General features: G+C 41.7%; 1 protein-coding gene across 1 annotated transcript in view; it reads left to right on the forward strand.

The window, feature by feature from the left end:
* CFAP54 (cilia and flagella associated protein 54) overlaps positions 1–21238 on the forward strand; it is a 174323-nt gene that overhangs the window by 124406 nt on the left and 28679 nt on the right. The window contains exons 54-61 of the mRNA XM_029078670.1: positions 396–543; positions 2597–2754; positions 4320–4505; positions 4602–4728; positions 12662–12817; positions 14606–14711; positions 16792–16879; positions 20666–20764. Of these exons, the coding sequence (XP_028934503.1) occupies positions 396–543; positions 2597–2754; positions 4320–4505; positions 4602–4728; positions 12662–12817; positions 14606–14711; positions 16792–16879; positions 20666–20764 (1068 nt within the window). The remainder of the gene's footprint in view (positions 1–395; positions 544–2596; positions 2755–4319; positions 4506–4601; positions 4729–12661; positions 12818–14605; positions 14712–16791; positions 16880–20665; positions 20765–21238) is intronic.

Raw genomic sequence — 21238 nt, forward strand, 5'->3', positions numbered from 1 at the left:
CTTCTTGTCCTCCACATCTCTTGAACTGTCATCTAGACTGCAAGCTTCCCCTCTAGACTATAAGATCCTTGTAGGCAGGGAACATTTCTGCCAACTCTGTTGTACTGTACTCTCCCATGTGCTTAGTACAGTGCTCAGCAAACAGCCTGTAGAGTGTAAGCTCATTGTGGAAAGGGAATGTATCTGTTTACCATTATACTGTACTCTCCCAACTGCTTAGTACAGTGTTCTGCCCACAGTAAGCACTCAATTAATACAACTGAATGAATCTGACATTTTTGGAGCACTACAATGTTTCTATTTTAGCTAGTTGCCAAATAACCTATCATTTGTGCTGAATTAGGGGTGTTGTAGTGAAATGAAAAATTATTCTCAGTATATTTTTACTACTTCAGGAATCTGTGCATAAAGAAGATACTAAGTACTTGGAGCCTTCTATGATGGTAGCCCGAGAACATCTGGACATTCGCTTGTGGCTGAGATGCCGCTTGGCGTTACTGGCTGCATTGGTAGCACAGATACGGGGCATTGTGGTCATGAAAGGTATAAATGCTCTTCCTTGTAACTTCTTTTTAAATTAATTGATTATTTGAGAGAAAATATGTTCCTTATTAAATAGTTTATAGTTCAGCGTGAAAAACTTTGACTTCTCAGCATGGTGTATACTTTTGAATCTAAAGTTTAGAATTCAGTAGATCAAATAATATCAATTTAGTGAACATCACGTCTTTGATATTTCATGCTGTTTGTTTTTCATTTGGCCTAGAAAAACCAGCTTGATTGCAAACCACCTCCCTCACCCCCCCCCCCCCCCCCAAAAAAAACCCTCAAGCCCTAGTGGAAAGAGCACGGGCCTGGGCATCAGAGGGACCCGGTTTCTAATCCTGACTCCATTACCACTTGTCTGCTGTGTGACCTTGGGCAAGTCGCCTAAATTCTCTGGCCCTCAGTTCCCTCATCTGCTTAATGGGGATTCACTCCCTCTTCTCCTATTCAGACTTTCGAGCCCCACGTGGGACCTGATTTAACTAAACCCCACTGCTTAGGGCAGTGCTTGATACATAGTAAGCGCTTAACAAATACCAAAATTATTATCATTATTATTACTTTTTTAAAAATCCATTTTGTGTTATATATGGCTCATAAGTAACACACTTATTTTCTCCATTACTTTATTATGAGAGTTGGATTTTTCTATACTCTGCAGTAAATTATGAATATAGAAAATGTAGCCACCAGAGTTTCATAACCGAGAGCAGTTGGTTACTCTGAGGGTAGCCACGGGAGGTCTGTCTCCAAGACTGGGACAGAGTGATTTCTGGTTTGTGGACCCCCAGAAGGGATTGATATGATTCACTGACTCATCCCAGTCTTAGAAAGTTTCCATAACTAAGACCTAGTGCAGTCCAGTCCAGATTTCCCTGCTGCACCTCGTGGACAGGGAAAATGTCTACCAACCCAGTTATACTGCACTCTCCGAAGTTCTTAGCGTAGTGCTCTGCATACAGTAAGCACTCAATAACTATCATCGATGGATTGGTTGATAGAGAAGATTCCACACTGCCTTGAGTGCCTGGCAGGTTCAGTACTCTTGCCTCGTTGCAAGACCCACTGGACTCAAGGACTGTCTGTAGTCCCTGTATGTCATGGGTTCGACTCCCAGCTCTGCCACTTGTCACCTGTGTGACTCTGGGCAAGCCACTTAACTTCTCTTTGCCTCAGTTCAATCATCTATAAAATGGGGATGAAGACTGTGAGCCTCATGTGGGACAACCTGATTACCCTGTATCTGCCTCAACGCTTAGAACAGTGCTCTGGACATAGTAAGCACTTAACAAATACCAACATTATTATTAATATTATCATGTCCTTGCAAGACAAATTTAGTTTGGGGGGCCAAATTTTGAACACACTCCCAGCTGCTGTTGTACGCTGAGCTCTCAGAAGCACTCTGCGGTGCAACCACCACAGAGTAAGCCCCCATTTTCCTCAGCTCTTCCTCCCTTCCGCATCAGCTCAACTTGTTCCCCCTGCCTCTCCGCCCCACAGTGCTTATGTTTGTGTGTGTAGATATATCTATATCTATGTATTTATATAGATAAATAGAATTAATATACACATATATATATATATATAATTCTATTTATAGTGATGCCTGTTTACTTGTTTTGATGTCTGTCTCCCCTCCTTTTGGAATGTAAAACACAGTGTGGGCAGCGATTGTCTCTCTTTTTTGCTGAACTGTACTTTCCATTTGCTTAGTACAGTGCTCTGCACACAGTAAGCGCTCAATAAATACAACTGAATGAACGAATGAACAAGATGCTTCTCAGCATTTAGATCATAAAGGTTTGGGGGGGCCTGGAGGAGTTAGGACAAATTTCCCATCCCGCTCACTTCCCACTCCTCCTACATAGAGCTGGCAGGGCAGTCTCTGTGCCTTGCTGTGGCCCATTTCCCTTATAGAGAAAAATCAGCATCAGCCACTCAATAGCATATCAAAAGCATTTTTACCTTTTTTTTGGTATTTATTTTAACATCGTAGTTTTGAAAACTCAATTGCATTATCAAAAATGCATTCATTTGTCTGCCGTAGAAAATGAAACCACAGAGTGCTTAAGTCTAATAGATCAAATGTTAGCAGAGGCAGAGGCCTCTGGTGACATTGAGCTACAGGCCGCAATCATGGTGCAAGCCGTCATGCTGAACCTACAGGAGAGGAGGCCCAAGGCGAACAGTATCCAGCTGCTCCAAGTATGTACAGAGAATTCGTTATTTTTGCTTTTAAGAACTGGTTTCATTGTGAGTCACATTACTGTTGTCATAATAGTAATGATGTGTCTTATTAATAATTATAATAGTGTTGGTATTTCTTAAGCGCTTACTATGTGCAGAGCACTGTTCTAAGCGCTGGGGTAGATACAGGATAAGCAGGTTGTCCCACGTGAGGCTCACTGTCTTAATCCTCATTTTACAGATGAGGGAACTGAGGCATAGAGAAGTGAGGTGACTTGCCCACAGTCACACAGCTGACAAGTGGCAGAGCTGGAATTCGAACCCATGATTTCTGACTACCAAGCCCGGGCTCTTTCCACTGGGCCACGGAGTATGTAAGTGTACTGGCCTGGTGAAAAGAGCGCAGGCTTGGAAGTCAGAGGAACTAGATTCTCATCTCAGTTCCTCCACCTGTCTGCAGTGCCTTGGGCAAATCACTTGGTATCTCTGTGCCTCAGTCACCTCATCTGTAAAATGGTGATTAAAGCTGTGAGCCCCGTGGGACATGGGCCGTGTACCAGCCTGATTATCTTGTACTTACACCACCACCTCTTTGTTCGGTGCCTGGCACTTAGTAAGCTCTTAAATACCATAAAAAAGTACTGGGAATAGATTTTAAACGAATAAGATTAAAAATGTAAAGTAACTGATCATGTTTGCCCCCTCCTACCTCACCTCCCTTCTCTCTTTCCACTGCCCACCCCATACACTCCGCTCCTCCGCCGCCCACCTCCTCACCGTCCCCCGTCCTCGCCTATCCCGCCGTCGACCCCGGGCCCACGTCCTCCCGCGTTCCTGGAATGCCCTCCCTCCTCACCTCCGCCAAACTAACTCTCTTCCCCTCTTCAGAAGCGGCGTGGCTCGGTGGAAATAGCCCGGGCTTTGGAGTCAGAGGTCATGAGTTCGAATCCCAGCTCTGCCACTTGTCAGCTGTGTGTCTCTGGGCAAGTCCCTTCACTTCTCTGTGCCTCAGTTACCTCATCTGTAAAATGGGGATTAGGACTGTGAGCCCCACGTGGGACAACCTGATTCCCCTGTGTCTACCCCAGCGTGTACAACAGCGCTCTGCGCATAGTAAGCGCTTAACAATTACCAACATTATTATTTTTATTATTCATAGCCCTACTGAGAGCTCACCTCCTCCAAGAGGCCTTCCCAGACTGAGCCCCCTTTCATCTGGTCTGCCTCCCCTCCCCCCCACCCTCTGCTCCTCCCCCTTCCCTTGCCCTCCCCTCAGCACTGTGCTTCTTTGTATATATTATTTATTACCCTATTTATTTTGTTAATAAGGTGTACATCCCCTTGATGCTATGTATCTTGATAATGTTGTCTCGTTTTTGTTTTGCTCTGCTGTCTGTCTCCCCCGTTTAGACTGTGAGTCCGTCATTGGGCAGGGATGATACCTATCTGTTGCTGAATTGTACATTCCAAGCACTTAGTACAGTGCTCTGCACATAGTAAGCGCTCATAAAATACTATTGAATGAATGATAAAGGTGAAACATATGAGTAATTCTGTGGCCATGTCAATTTTTTTTTAAATAGGATATAATACATTTACTAGAAGAAAAACCATTTATTTCTCCTCAAGCTTCTTTAATATTTGTCCAAAGCATCCTCTTACTGGATGATTTAATGAAAATGGAAACTGATGATATCCAGGGATATCACTCTTCTGGAAAAGAAAAATTAAATTATTTAATTCTGTCTCACAAGCTTATTATCGAACAGGTGAGATTCTAATTTGTTCCAAAGAATTACAACCCTTCTCAAACTTTTTCATTTCCCCTTAGGAAACGTGTAAGTTTTCTTTTTTATTTCCCAAAGATTCTAACTTTTGGAGAAACTGTTAAATTGCATAAAACTGAAGTTGAATTAACAACACCGCTGCAGCCTTTGAAAAACATCTATCTTCCCCATATCAACATACTGGCAAAAGTCAAAATGAGACTCGGTAAGAAAATGTAAATACGTGATTGTATTAGAGTAGATGGAAACCTCGAATCATTTTTTGAGTAGACTATCTTAAGTGAACCTTTGTAAATACTCTCAGTAAACAGAAAAGTTGTATTCAATGTTTTTTTAAAGTACTTTTTTTAAAAGTACTGATTTTTGAAAACTCATATATTGTATTAACAAATACCAACATTATTATTATTATTACTTTTCCCCACAATGTTTGGTTAGTGATGATCACATAATAGGCATGCTTACCTTGGCGGGTCATTTTCTTATTAAATATTTAAAGTCTCTAATGATCTTTGGTACAAAAGCCAAAATGCAATTTTTATTAAAGAACTGATACTGAAATGCTAGTATTTTGATATTGTGTTTAAAATTGCCTGACGTTTCATTTTCATTTAACTTCCAAATTAGGGTGGATACACATTATTCACACATCCCTAACCTGGGTCCTAGGCATTCCTTCGCTCCTAGGTTATTCTTCTTTCCTACGTTCCTTTCTTTTTGGGGGCACCGGTCCTGCTTTGCTTTGCTCTGTGGACATTTTCTATGGATCTGTTTCCTGCTCTGGCCGCAATTTTCCCCTGGATTTCCCAGTTGTTCATTTTCAGTCTCTCTTCTGATTTAGAATGTAAGAGTATTAGAAGAGGGGATCAGAGAAGCAAGGTGGCTTAGTGAATAGAGCATGGACCTGGGCTATAATCCCAGCTCAACTACTTGTCTGCTGTGTGACCTTGGGCAAGTCACCGAACTTCTCTGTGTCTCAGTTACCTCATCTGTAATATGGGGATTAAGACTGTGAGCCCTAGGTGGGACAGGGACTACGTCCAACTTGATTAACTTGTATCTACCCCAACGGTTGGTATAGTGCCTGGGACATAGTAAGTGCTTAAAAAATACCATAAAAAAACCCGAAAGGCCTTGCTGGGGCAGACAAAGGCTTTTCCAGCCTAATAGTCTCACCCCAACGATGGCTGCACAATTCTTGGAGGAATTGTATGAGAGCTGTTTTATGGCTCAATGGCAAGAGCACAGGCTTGGGAGCCAGAAGTCATGGGTTCTAATCCTGACTCTGCCACTTGTCAGCTGCGTGACTGGGCAAATCACTTAACTTCTCTGTGCCTCAGTTCCCTCATCTGTAAAATGGGGATTGACTGTGAGCCCCACGTGGGACAACCTGATTACCTTGTCTCTACCTCAGGTCTTAGAACAGTACTCGGCACATAGTAAGCGCTTAACAAATACCAACATCCTTATTATTATTATTATTATTATTATTATATGTAATCCAATGAGAGGGCACTGTAATCTAACATCCCTCACTTTTCTTCGATTAGACTGTAAGCCCGTCGATTAGACCGTAAGCCCGTCAAACGGCAGGGACTGTCTCTATCTGTTGCCGACTTGTTCATCCCAAGCGCTTAGTACAGTGCTCTGCACATAGTAAGCGCTCAATAAATACTATTGAATGAATGAATGAATAAAACAGCTCAGAATAGCCTCAGGTAATAATAATGTTGGTATTTGTTAAGCACTTACTATGTGCAGAGCACTGTTCTAAGCGCTGTGGTAGGTACAGGGTAATCGGGTTGTCCCACGTGGGGCTCACAGTCTTAATACTCATTTTACAGATGACTAAACTGAGGCACAGAGAAGTTAAGTGACTTGCCCAAAGTCACACAGCTGGCAAGCGTCAGGGCCGGAATTAGAACCCACGACCTCTGACTCCCATACCTGAGCCTTCTTCATCCTTCTTAGCCTTAACTTTTCCTTCTTACAAGCCTCATTTTCCCCCACTAATAACCCATTATGGAGCACTCTTTAATTAATTTATCTGAACTCTTCGGAGCCTTTTGGTATTTTTGGTCTCTACAATATCTTGGGGTAATAAATTGCAAATCCTTCCACCGCCCAAGTCAGGAATTATCCATCAGTCACCCAATTTGTGCAGATCACCTGGAAGAGTACACTGGAGTTGGTAGACCCCATCCCCGCCCACAAGGAGTTGGCAATCTAGTGCATCTCCTTTAGATTACTTTGAAACTAAATTTTTAAGTTTCAGGGGCAACCCCTCATCCTAGGGTGCTGGAGTTTGGCGAGCCAGTCTGCGTTACTCTATTCCTGTCCTTCGTGATTTTTCAGGCTTTAATCTTGCGCTCTCGGGAACTTTTGTCTCTTTAGTCATGACTCAGTTTTTTTAGCGGTCTCTGTAGGCGAGTTTTCCATCCCTCTAATTATGATGCCTTGCCCTGTATTCTTTTTCAAGGTCTGTGATATATTTTCTGAAGTGAAATGCTGAGAACTGTATATGATATTCTAGGTGTAGATGCATCATGGTTTATTTGGCTCAAAATTCTGTTTTTTTTATATTGGTTTAATGGCATTTCTGATTACGCTCAGCATTTCTGTTCTCTTTTGCTGTCACTGCACTGAGTCAATAATTTGTAAGAGCCACCAATAACTGCAAAATCTCTTTTTCTGGGTTATGAATGATAGCTCAGAGCCAATCAGATGGTAATTGTAGTTTGGATTATTTTTCCAAGATTCTTTACCTTCTACTTGGTCATGTTGATGCTTATCTGACACTTTTCTGCTTATTCTCTGTTTACTTGATCACTTGCAATTCATCTCTATCAGCATAACTACCTGGAGATGCTTAGTGGTGGCTGCTAATTTGGAAATTTCACTGCCCACTTCCTCTTCCAGATAATTTTTGAATATTGAACAGTTTCTAGACTCAATCCATGGAGAGCCCCACTAATCGTATTTTTGCATCCACAAAAGCGATAAGCACTTCCCATCTCTTAATCAGTTTTTTTCTACTACAGAACTTTCTCTCACATCCCATGATTTTCCCTTTTTTCAAAAGCCTTTGCTGTAGAACCATATCAAGCCAAATGCACTATGTCTGCTGGCATATTTTAAATCCTTTTTGAGCCTTAATTTATAGCTTCTACCATTTTGCCAAATACAAGAATTGCAGACCCATGACTCTTACTAATAGAGTAGTTCTGTCTGAGAAACTCATCCTGTAGATGGAAATTAGTTCAAACAATCAGTCAGTCAATCAGGAGTAGTATTGAGCTCCTATTACGAACACAGTACTGCACTTAAGAACTTGCGGTGAGAAAAAAGAATGAGTAGACCCAATCCCTGCCCTCAAGAAGCTTTGATTCTAGATCTAGTTTAGTGATCTGCTAGCCTTTCGATGTAGTGACTATTAATATTTATAGCTTGCACACTATCATTGATAGATACCATCTGGACCTATATCTCATTTTCTTTCCCTCACTAAACCTCCTTTGCATTTTATATTTGAAATTATTGGAAGACCTTCTAAATTTTGAGTGCCAGCATCCTGGTGCCATATAAGTGGAGCTCATCCCTCCTGCACAGATTTCAACCATACCGAAGAGGTCCTTGTTTCCCAATGTCTTGTGACCATTTCACTTTGTACCCTAATGTCACCATTGCAAACCCAGACCTCTGACTGTCTCTGGGGGCCAGCAGATGAAACAGGAGGCATTTCACAGACTGCTACAACAGAGTCAGTCAGTTGTATTTATTGAGGGCTTACTATGTGCAGAGCACTGTACTAAGTGCTGGGGAGAGTACAATACAACAATAAGTAGACTCAATCCCTGCCCACAACAAACTTACAGTCTAGAGGATGAGTTTACAGTCTAGGGGACAGGCTTACAGTCCTCGAACTCAATCTTTTGCTAGCAACCTATTTTGGACCTCTCCCTTCCCCCACAGGACACCCCCTTGACACTTCCCTAGGTCACTGATTCCATTTTGTACCCCAAACACCAATTTATTTATTCATTTAATCTATTTATTTAAATTAATGTCCGTCTCCCCCTCTAGACTGTGAGCTCACTGTGGGCAGGACTGTGTCTGTTGTTATATTGTACTCTACCAATCGCTTAGTACAGTGCTTTGCACACAGTAAGTGCTCAATTGGGAAGCAGCGTGGCTCAGTGGAAAAGTGCCCGGGCTTGGGAGTCAGAGGTCATGGGTTCGAACCCCGGCTCTGCCACTTGTCAGCTGTGTGACTGTGGGCAAGTCACTTCACTTCTCTGTGCCTCAGTTACCTCATCTGTAAAATGGGCATTAAGACTGTGAGCCCCACGTGGGACAACCTGATTCCCCTGTATCTACCCCAGCGCTTAGAACAGTGCTCGGCACATAGTAAGCGCTTAACAAATACCAACATTATTATCAATAAATATGATTGAATGAATGAACTACCAACACCACCAGCTCCATCTGTAGCCCTAGAAACAGCATACCTACAAGTCTGGAGAGGGCCACACCTCCTTCACCCCATGAAATCAAGTCAAAATGCACTCCTCTCATTCACGTCGGCAAGAGCCCGGGCTTGGGAGTCAGAGGCCGTGGGTTCTAATCACGGCTCCGCCACTTGTCTGCCACGACACCTTGGGCAATCCACTTCACTTCTCTATGCCTCAGCTACCTCATCTGTAAAATGGACATTATGACGGGGAGCCCCATATGGGACATGGACTGTGTCCAATCTGATTAGCTTTTGTTGAACCCAGAGCTTCGTACAGGGTCCAGCACATAGTACGAAGCACTTAAATACCATTAAAAAAGAAGTTAGCCTTGGAATTTTTTAATGTTATTTGCTATGTGTTTACTATGTGCCAGTCACCGTACTAAGTGCTGGGGCAGACTGGTCACACGGCAGACAAGTTGCGAAGCCGGGAATAGAACACAGGTCCTTCTGACCCCCAGGTCCGTGCCATGCTACTTCTTCATATATGTGGGGAAAGCATTTCTGTTACCACAGGTCAGGTTCACAGTATCACTGGAAATGAAAAGTAAGCATAAAGGATCATTTCTCTTGAAAGCTTCATAAAAATCCATGGTCAGTGACAAAAATTGATACTGAAAAGTGGTAGAGTATAAAATAGATTTTAAAGTATAAAATTATAATAGAATTAGTAGTTAATGAATATGAAATATGAATGTTCTGTCTTCCAATAGTATTTGTAACTCAGTAGGCTACATGTGATATTCCATTTACATAGTACTCATGGTATTATGAAATCAAGGTATGTTACTTACACTGTACTAATCATTTCCTTCAGATAAATGCTGCAATAATCTTCCAACAGTCTCTGGGACCTTTTTTCCTTCCCTAAAAGGCAGCTAAATGTTACCTTTGTAAAACCATTTATAATGAACTGTTGTTGCATGAAATCTATTTGTCTGCACTTTCTTCCTGCACCATTACCCAAATATTGATATTTAATTTCCTAAAAAGCTTTTAAGTATGAAATATATGAAACAGAATGCATCCTCTTTAGTTTTGTCTTGGAAAAACAATATTGTTCTCAGTATTTGTCACAAACACAATTCTGCTCTCTAGTTTCTTGGACTCATTTACTGTTGAACAGCTTGTTTTCCATTATATTGCATTACAAACAGATTTGTAAACAGCTTTCCTGTCAAAACAGCACCGATTTATGCAGCCTGTAGTTCATGGAGTTGATGTTTATTGAGCTCTTCATTTTCCCGCTCTGTCAATACTGTGAAGAATGTAGTTTGTAAATCGACGTATCTTTGGCAGGAAATGAGTTTTCTTTTATAGTGATAATGTAGATCTCGGTACAAAATGAAACTATTTTAAAAGGATTCTTATTTCTTAAGATTCTTGCCAAGATAGAAACCTTTTGGTATGTGGTTGTAGGAGGATAAAAGAACGTATTAGTTTTACATTTAGTCGACACATCGAGACGCTAGTTGAATAATCACTTTGTAAGACTAGTGAAAACTACTTAAAGCCATCTTCATCTTAGGGGGAAAATACAAATTAATAGGCTTAATGCTTCAAGTACTATCTATTCTATTTAGTAGTTTCTCTATTTATTCAAAAGATTTGCTTTTCATTTGTGATTGTTTTAATAAATTTATGTTGAACCTGAAGTACTTTCAACTCTTACTGAGGATGTTTTGACTAGAAACTGAAAATGATGAAGATAACATATGTTGGCAATGGATAAAAAAAAGACCATGTTCCTTCCCCATCTTCCATTTTTCATATCATAGAATCCAAATCTACAAAATATATATGAAAACCTGTATTAGATGTTCCTCTCGAGTCAAACATCCCTCAACTTTCCCCTTGCGATTCAGTTAGTGAATACAATCTAAGAGACCTTAGAAATCCAATCATTGAGGCCAGGGGTTAATAGTAATATGGTTTCCAGGCATTTATTTCTTTTCTTGTCTCCAATTTTCTTAAGCATCACTAAAATCTGAATCAGTTGTGTCCATCTACTCTTTGATTTTAATAGGGTATTTCTTCAACTTTTAATAGCGAGCTATTTGCCGCAAGCAGGTTTCAGTCTGTCTGAATCAAGGATGTTTTTTAAATGGTATTTTTTTAAGCGCCAACTATATGCCAGACACTATACTAAGCGTTGGGGTAGATAGAAGGTTGTCAGGCTGAACACAGTGAAGTCTTAACCCTCTTTTTACAGATGAGGTAACTGAGGCACAGAGAAGTCAAGTGACTTGCTCAAGGTCACACAGCAGACACTATGAAGCTGAGAGTAGAACCCAGGTCCTTCTGACTCCTAGGCCCGGGCTCTATCCACTGGGCCATGTTTTTATGGTATTTATTAACCGCTTACTATGTGGCAGGCACTATATTAAGCGTTGGAATCGATACAAGTTAAGTTCGACACAGTCCATGGGGCCCACATGCCTATTTTACAGATGAGGTAACTGAGGCGTAACTGAGGCGTAGAGAAGTTAAGTGTCTTGACCAAGGTCCCACAGCAGAGCTGGGATTAGAACCCAGGTCCTTCTGACTACGAGGCCCAAGCTCTATCTATTAGGCCAAAATATGTATTATCAAGCAGTTATACTTTCGGTTAATCAGCGGTATTGTGCATTTCCTGTGTGCGGTGAACTATATTAAGCATCTGGGAGAGTACGATACAAGAAAGTTGGTAGACACATTCGCTGCTCACAATAAGCTTACGGTTTAGAAGGGGAGGGAGACATTAGTGTCAATAAATTACAGAACTGTAAGTGCTGTGGGGCTGAGGGTGGGAGGGAAAATCAAGTGCCAAGTGGATAGAAAATGCAGAAGGAGAGTGAGTCGGGACGGATTCTATTATGTTGTTCTGATGTGCTCTCCCGAGAGCTTAATATGTTGCTCTGCACCGTAAGGGCTCAATAAGTGTGACTGATTGAAAAGAGGACTTAATTGGGGAAGGCCTTTTGAAGGTGATGTGACCTTTAAATAAGAGTTTGAATGTGGGGAGAGTGATGGGCTGGGTGACTACGGAAGACCGGAAGCAGGTTTCCATGCACTCGTCAATCTAATGCAGTCTGAGAGTGTAACCAGATGGTGGTGCCATTTTGATTTTAGCTTGAGCTACTGACAGTGTTTTCAGTGCCTTTGGTGGGAATTGCTGTCCCTAAATAGGTCCACTTGACATCCTTTTCAACAAAAGCAACTTCGAGTTGTTCTCTTAGAATAATTGCAAGAATGCCAATGATGCAGAGAAAGATTCCTAATAGGATAGTATGTCTGCAGGGCATTTTATGTGTTTGTTTTTGAAATACTAACACCAATGGATAAGTAATTTTGGGTGAAAAAAACCTTCAAGGTGGCTCATAACTTTGGGATTTCAAAGATAAGAACTCAGAGGTTATTTAGCGGTTTGATACCGCAGAATCTTAGTAATTGTAATTCAATAATAACCAAACGATAGGGAATTTGAAATGTTTATTAAAGGCTCGGTTGTGCTGAGGCCCACTGTAAATCTAAAATCTCTCAAACTGGTACAAGTACGCGTAGAATACTGGGACCTAGAATGTGCTTTTATAGTAGATTGGGCTTTTTTTCCTTTTAATTTGACAATTCTTTTTTTAAATTTTAGGCTATGTGTTGGCAAAACAAGTATCTTGCACTGCACAGAGAAAGGATCCAAGGAAATGGTTACCGGCTCTCCAGCTCCTTAGAACGGCATTGGAGCTATGTAGGGCATCAGCGATGGAGGAGTTTGATCTGGAAGCTGAAATTCTGTTTCAGAAAGGTGAGGACTCTCTTGGGCTTGTGATATTATACCCTTCTCCTTTTATCCATATTTGCAGATTACGGTGAGGCTCTAGCAAATTTTTATGCAGCACATATAAATACAAATCAGCACTATTACTTCTGCTGCCCCTATTGGGAAAATAATTGAGTATTATATATTCAGATTTCCTACTCCAAAGTAGGCTGCTGCTTTATTTTCATATATTTCAGTCAGTAGTATTTAGTCAATCGTATTGAGAACTTACTCTGTGCAGAGCACTGTACTAAGTGCTTGGGAGAGTACAATACACTAATAGACGCATTCCTTGCCCACAACGATTTATTAATTGTCTACAGAGTGGGCAGCCATTCTAAACTCGGGGAAATTAAAATACAATTAGTAGACATGATCCCTGTCCTTAGAGAGCTTACAATATAGCAGCGGAGAGAGGCGCTGTGAAGGAAACTAGATATTAATCAATCAGTGATACTTATCAAGTGCTTGCTTGATACAGGGCACTGTGCACAAATTATTAAACGATTGCACAAATACAGTACGGTGAAGTCGGTAGACATGATCGCTGCCCAAAAGGATCTTTCAGTCTAGAGTGGGGAACTAAGAGTCTAGAATGGGAACTTACTGTCTAGATATGAGGAAGTAGTGGGAAGCTCACCCAAGGAGGAGGAAAGTGCCAAGATAGGTAAAAATAGGAAATAAGACCGGCCATCACCTCTCAGGGTCGCACCTGGAGAAATTCTAGTACTCTACTGTCTCGATTATGGGAGGGAGAGTCAAGCTGAGGCACAGCCATTCCATTCCTAGCTCGGGCAGTGGCTAGCAAGTGGAAGGCGATCCGCTACAAGTCAGAACTCACCTGTGCCGGGCAGGAGCGGCATGGGAGAGGGTTAAGGGCGGAGACTCGGGTTTATTGCGTGGAAGGAGGCAATGGGAAACCGCTTCCATATTTTTACCAAGAAAACTCTGTGGATTCACTACCAGAATGACTGCGGATGGAGGTGGGGCGTTCTGCAAGAGATGTGACAGTGGCGTCGCTATGTGTCGGACACGATTCAACAACATAAGACGAGACAAGACTGGCTGTAAAAAAATTTGAAGATCATTGTATTTATCTGTACAAGAGCATAATAGTAATTGTCATATTTGTTAAGCACTTACTATGTGTCTGACACTGTGGTGGATACAAGCAGATCAGGTTGGACACAGCCCTTTCCCACGTGGAGCTCACAGTCTCAATCCCCATTTGACAGATGAGGTAACTGAGGCACAGAGAAGTGAAGCGACTTTAGCACTTCACACAGTAACAGAGGCAGGATTAGAACCCTGGTCCTTCTGACTCTCAGGTCCATGTTCTATTCCTAGTTTCCTCCAACAAAGGTATTCAGGAGAAAATATCGTGCCAAGAAAGAACTGGATTGTAAATGGTGGAAAATGAAAGAGTAGAAAAGTAGAAAGGAGAGTTAGAGACAGGAAGGAAGTCAAACCAGGAAAGAGTATAGGTTGGGGAAACTGAGTTGAGACGGACAGGTAAGAAAAATCTGCTTGCTGTTCCATTGGGTGTCTCGCCCAAAGACAGACCTGTTCATTTAGTACCTCCGTCCACCTTACATTCTTGCTTCCTGGGGAAGTTTATCTTGTATTTGAGAGAATTGATGGAGTCTTCCATTGCTTGCCAGTAGAGAAAATTAGCAGAACAGTCTGTTTTCTAAAGAATAAAATAGGCTGCAGAGTGCAGGAAAATGCCCAGTGCCCAACAAGTTCAACTGTGGTTTATTTTTTTTCTTTCAGGTAAAGTGGAACGCCAGCTATTTTTAGTAGATAATCCAAAGCCGATGATGAACGATGATTTCTTTGAAGCTATAAAACTCAGCCAGAGAAATGATCAAAACTATGGGTAAAAAATCTCAAAATATCTTAACACGTTGTGCCTCAAGGATTTGGTTACGAACTTGATGTTGTTATTTTATATGGTTTATAGTCATATATATTTATATATATTTGTTAATGTTTTCTAAGGGCCAAACTTAGAATTGTGTCTCAGGGACTTCATTTGTATTCTTGCCCAAGTGGCCTGAAAGTTCTGCCAGCTGATATTCTGCCTTGCTTCTCAGTTGCGTGGCTTAACTCAGATTTGAATTAAATCCTAAGATTTTTGAAATCACCCTCCTGGTGCTAGTCTCAGGTGGCAGGCACAAAACCCTTCCTTGTGTTTTGTGACTCTCAATCCATCAATCAACTCGATTGAGCATTTACGATGTGCAGAGCACTGTACTAAGCACTTGGGAGAGTACAATACAACAGAATTAGCAGACATAATAGGATCATTTCCGAGGCAGCCTCAGGATGGACGTCCAATTGTGGAGAGCTTCTCCTGTGGACCTCTGGCTAACGTCTCCTAGTATCCAAGAATGGTTTTGGTCTCTCTGAGTTGAGATTGGCCTGTGGCCATAATGATAATGATGATAATAGTAATAATGCTATACAGGCAAATTGGGTGGGCACAGTCCCTGTTCCACATGGGGCTCACAGGTTTCATCCCCATTTTACACATGAGGGAACTGAGGCACAGAAAAGTAAAGTGACTTGCCCAGCAGATAAGTGGCGGAGCTGAGATTAGAACTCAGGGCCTTAGACTCCCAGGCATCTGCTCTATCCACTAGGCAACACTGCTTCACACTCACTTCACACCCAGATCTCCACAGTTGTCCTGCTATCTCTGGAACTGACTCACATATGTCTGTGGGGTCTATGCAAAGGTTGTGACAATGGACATGGACATGGACATGCTGGCACATAGTAATCATGGTATTTTTAGGTGCTTTCTAAGGTCAATTAGATATAAGATAATCAGATAGATACTAGATACGAGATTATCAGGCTTAAACAGGATAATCAGATCCTTTCCAGCCCCTGTCCCACCCAGGGCTCACAGTCTAAGAGTGAGGGAAACAGAGGTTTTATCCCCGATTGACAACTTGACTATTAGCTTGTATGGGGAGGGAATGTGTCCGTTATAGTTTTGTGTTGTACTCTTCCGGGCGCTTAGTACAGTGCCCTGGACACAGTAAGCGCTCAATAAATAAACCTGACTGATTGAGAAAACTGAGGCACATATCTGTGTATGGTCACATAGCAGGCAAGTAGCATTGCTGGGATTAGAACCTTAGTCTCCTGACTCCCATGTCCCTCCATCTTCTTTCCACTAGGCCATAGATCTTGAAGAGATTGTAAACTCGTTGAGGGCAGGAATTAGGTCTATCAACTCTATTATACTCTCCCAACCACTTAGTACAGTGCTGTGCACACTGTAAACACTCAATAAATACCACTGATTGATTAATGGGAGCTGGAGATTAGTGCAAGATAGGGTAACCCATTTAGTCAAGATAGTTCCAATTCTGGGAATTGGTATATTTTTCTAAAATTTCCCCCGGCCAGCTCACGAGCTCTCGAGGAGTGTCCTTACTGTAGGAGAATAATAATTGTGTTGTTTAAGCGCTTACTGTCTGTCAGGCACCGTACTGAGTGCTGGGGGAGGATACTAGCAAATCAAGTTGGATACAGTCCCTGTGGTAGATGGGGCTTATGGTCTCAATCCCCATTTAACAGATGAGGTAACTGAAGCATGGAAAAATGAAGCGACTTGCCCAAGGTCACACAGCCGACAAGTGACAGAGGCAGGATTAGAACCCATGACCGTGGAGAATGTATGGCCTTCCTACAACCTAGAGTTGGCCTGAGTAGCCTGCTTTGCTGAGCTACAGGGTTCAGGAACTCAAAGTTAAGCATCACTCTGAGCTTCATCAGAACGGGCACATCTGGAGAGGGTGGCCTTCTCTGAGACACAGCAGATGGTCAGGAAGTCCGCAACTAAGTCCTTTTTATGTTGAGCGGTGACCGTTAAGGAAAAAACTTCCAAGTATTCATCATTATGTGCTGTATTAAATAGATTCTGTGGGTTTGGTTTCTTTCAGGATGATAAGGAAATCCTATCTGGAAATAGCCCTATTTTATTTCCACCTGGCAACACTTAAAAAAGTCGAAGCACCTTTAGAAACACAGGTAATAAATGGAAAATCAAAGTAAATACTGTTGTTTCAATGTAAATTTGTCAGGTCTGTACCATTGTTATTCTGCAAAGGATCTGTAAACTATGAGAAAATCAACTGTGGTATTTGGTTAAAATCCAGGCTTTCAATTGTCATACAGTTTCACTGTGACTCCCATCTCACTTCATGAGCCTGGAAAAGAAATCTCAGTATTCTACCACAGACTTCCTCTCAGTAGCAGCAGCACGACTAGGCATAATCAACCAGTCACTGGTATTTATCGAGCACTTGCTGTGTGCAGAATACTGTCCTAAGCTCTTGGGAAAGTACAATAAAAGAGAGATGGTAGGCAGCAAGTCGTAGCTGTTCCAGTGCATTTATGGAACTCCAAATCTACCTACTGAGGCAAGCACAGATGCTTAACAGTAGTGCCCAGGCAAGATAATTCTTCCCAGTAATGAGATGTGTGATGATAATAATAATAATGGTATTTGTTAAGCGCTTACTATGTGCAGAGCACTGTTCTAAGTCCTGGGGTAGATACAGGGTCATCAGGTTGTCCCACGTGAGGCTCACAGTTAATCCCCATTTTGCAGATGGGTAACTGAGGCCCAGAGAAGTTGTGACTTGCCCACAGTCACACAGCTGACTAGTGGCAGAGCTGGGATTCGAACCCATGACCGTTGACTCCGAAGCCCGGGCTCTTTCCACTGAGCTACGCTGCTTCTCTTAATCTCAATTCCACCTGCACTCAGCTCTCCCTTAGTGTGAATCAGACACAGACCAGGGTCTAAAGGAACCCCTCTTTCTCACCCAGCATTTCAGTCATACTTATTGAGTGCTTTCTGCGTGCAGAGCACTGTACTAGTTGCTTGGCAATGTTCTTAATGCAGTGGCCACACATTTAAAGGCGCCTTGGCCCTGCCTTCTGTTCCAGTATGAATCGCACTTTACGTACACTGCTGAGGAGTGAGGACTTTTATTTTACTCGAGAGTGGCTGTGATGGAAAACCTGACTGATTTAAGGTTTCAAATAAGGATAATAGATTATTTCTTAATTGCGTGACGATTATTTTTGCTTAAATTGACACAGTGTGAATTGCGAGGTTGCTAATTGCTAAAAGAAAGCAAATAGATTTCAGAGAAGCACATTAAGGATATCTTCTTGAACAAAATAGAAAAGTGCATATTATTAAAAGGAAAGCATAATATAAACTGTGAAAAATCAAATTATTTTTATTATACTCCAGATATATTTTTCTCCTTTTTTCTTTTATCTCTTGGACAAATGTTCAACCTTATGGAGATATCAATAAATGTGATGTTTAAATTTAGCATTTTTAGAATCTACTGAAGATGTGAGCCCAGTGGGGGCAGGAATTTTTCTCTCTCTATTGCTGAATTGTATTTTCCAAGTGCCTAGAATAGGTTTTTACACACAGTGAGCACTCAATAAATACCATTGAATGAATGAATGAATTTAAGAACTATAATAGCAGTCCTTGAAGGACCTTAAGAGTTCATCTGTTGCCTTTCTAACTTTGCTCCAGAACTGTAGGAAAGCACCATGGCCTAATGGAAAGAACACGGGGCCTGGGAGTCAGAGGACCTGAGTTCTAATCCCTGCTCCACCATTTGTCTGGTGGGTGACCTTGGGCAAGTCACTCAACCTCTCCGTGCCTCGGCTACCTCATCTGTAAATTGGGGATTTAGACTGTAAACCCCATGTGTAAAATGACCTGGCTCCAACCTATTTAGCTTGCATCTCAGAGCTTAGTATGGCACCTGGTGCATTGTGAGTGCTTAACAAACGACATTTAAAACAAAATGAAATAAAACCGTGCCCAGAAATGAGTTTCACTAATCTCAGATCTAGCACCTAGTTGGAATAGGTCCATTGAGTCACTGATTTGCCTTTTCTTTTTAGTAATCTTCCCCATGGCTCAATCCAAGAATGCTGCTCCTTCTTCCTTCCCTACTTACCCTTTTTGCTGCTGAGAAGATGAAGGGATAAGGTGGGAGGGGGAGGAGGAGGTGCTCAAGAACAGTGAATATCCAGTCAGTAATATCAGAAGGGAGGAAGAGGACAAACCGTACACTGAATTATCAATGCCTGGTGAACCTTTCAGTGTTGGCTACTTTACTTTCTCCAACAGGACTGTTTCAGTGTGGTCTTTTAGGTTCAAACAGGATAACTGAGAACAGATGTTTTAGTTAAAGCTACTAGACTGTACTACTTGTCCTGCCAGTATCCTCTTAATTTCATCATCTTTGACAGCGTTCTCTGGAAGTTCAGTAAAACTGTGCTAAAACTCCTTCTTTAAACATTTCCTAAATAGAAAAGTCATATAAAGCAGCTATCAATAATTGATCAAACAAAACTGTTATTTTATGACATTTCCCTGCCTAGACATTCAAAACATGATCTTCTTGTGAATTTTAAAGTCACTAGATTTTACTAGCTATAACATTTTTAGAGCCAAAATGGGAGTTTTACAATGGCGTTCCTTCCATCTTTATCAAAAGCTATTTTACATTCCATCAGCTCTCCCCCTCCTACCTTGCCTCGCCGATCTCCTGCTATTACAGCCCAACCCGCACACTTCACTCCTCTAATGCCAACCTATTCGGTTTACCTCGATCTCATCAATCTCACTGCCGACCCCTCACCTATGTTCTCCCTCTGAACTGGAACACCGTCACCCTTCGTGTGCAACAAACCAGCCCTCACCCCACCTTAAAAGCCTTTTTAAAATCACATCTCCTCTAAGAGACCTTTCCCCCACTAAATCCCCATTTCCCCTAGTCCCTCTCCCTTCGTCCTTGCACTGTCTGTACCCATTAAGCACTTCATCTTCAGTCTTACAGTTATGTACATATTTGTAATTTATTTTAATGTCCTTTTAATTTTAATTTTTAATTTTAATTTTTTATTAAATTTGAATTTTTAAATTTTAATTTTCTCCCCTTCTAAACCGTAAGCTCCTTATGGACAAGGAATTTGTCTACCAACTTGGTTTCAATTGACCCATTGTATATATTGAGTGCTTACTATGCAATGTTTCCCCATACTAAGTGCTTGGGAGAGGACAGTATAATAGAGTTGCTAGATATAGTTCCTGTCCACAGCGAGCTTACGGTCTAGATGGGGATATAGACCATAATATAAATAAATGAATTATGGATAGGTACATAAGTTCTGTGGGGCCGAGGGAAGGATGAGTAAAGGTGACACGGAAGTGGGAGAAGAAGAAATAGGGGCTTAGTCTGAAGGCTTCTTGGAGGAGATAATAATAATTATTATGGTATTTGTTAAGTGCTTACTATGTGCCAAGCACTGTTCTAAGCTCTAGGGTAGATTCAAGGTAATCAGGTTGTCCCACGTGGGGCTCACGGTCTCAGTCCCCATTTTTCAGATGAGGTAACTGAGGCATAGAAAAGTGAAGTGACTTTCCTTAGGTCACACAGCAGACAAGTTGCAGAGATGGGATTAGAACCCACGACCTTTGACTCCCAAGCCCGTGCCCTTGCCACTGGACCATGCTGCTTCTGTGCTTTCAATAAGGCCGTGAAGGTGGGAGGAGCCATCATCTGAAGGCCATGAAGAGGGGGGCATTCCAGGCCAGAGGCAAGTTGGGAGTGAAAGGGCCACAGCAAAATAGAGGAGATGGAGGTACAGGGGGTAGGTTGCCTTAGAGGAGCGAAGTCTCCCAACTACCTTATATTCAGTGCTCTGCACACACAGAGTGCTCGATAAATGCCACTGATTGATTTATATTTACTTTTTGTCATATTTTAGAATGTTGCCAAAGAAGCAAATGTATCAAAAGTAAAAATCTCACCTCAGTTTGCAAAACACAGTACCTTGGCCTGGATTGCGATAAGAGCCGCTACCCAGGTTGGTGGGATTTTTCGTGCGTGGTTGATTTTCTTTTACATTTCTTCTTAGTTCTATCATATCTCTATTGTGCTTGTAATGGCTGTGAAGGACAATGCACTACCCCCATCCTGGAGTGAGGAGAATTTGTATTCCCCGGGGTTTCTGCCGGGAATGAATTTTGCATGTTTGAAAACAGAGCCTGTGAATGCAGTGTTTTTAATCTCTTCTAGCCAGCCCAACACTGTTTACTTCTCCTTTTATGTAATGAAATTCTTGGCAGATATGCTTGTGAACACATTTGACATGTGGATAAATGTCAACTCCATCCAGGTGAGGTTGCATTATTTGAAATCTCTCATTACGAGTCAATAATCAACATTAATGATTTATTTGACTGTGACATGGATTGTGTGTCAGGGAATTATGGACTGTTTCCTGACATTTTAAGAAATCAGTCCTGCAGATGTTTTATGGGCATAAGAAACTTTACTC

This window comes from Ornithorhynchus anatinus, chromosome 14 (genome assembly GCF_004115215.2).
Source record: "Ornithorhynchus anatinus isolate Pmale09 chromosome 14, mOrnAna1.pri.v4, whole genome shotgun sequence".
NCBI classification, from domain to species: domain Eukaryota; kingdom Metazoa; phylum Chordata; class Mammalia; order Monotremata; family Ornithorhynchidae; genus Ornithorhynchus; species Ornithorhynchus anatinus.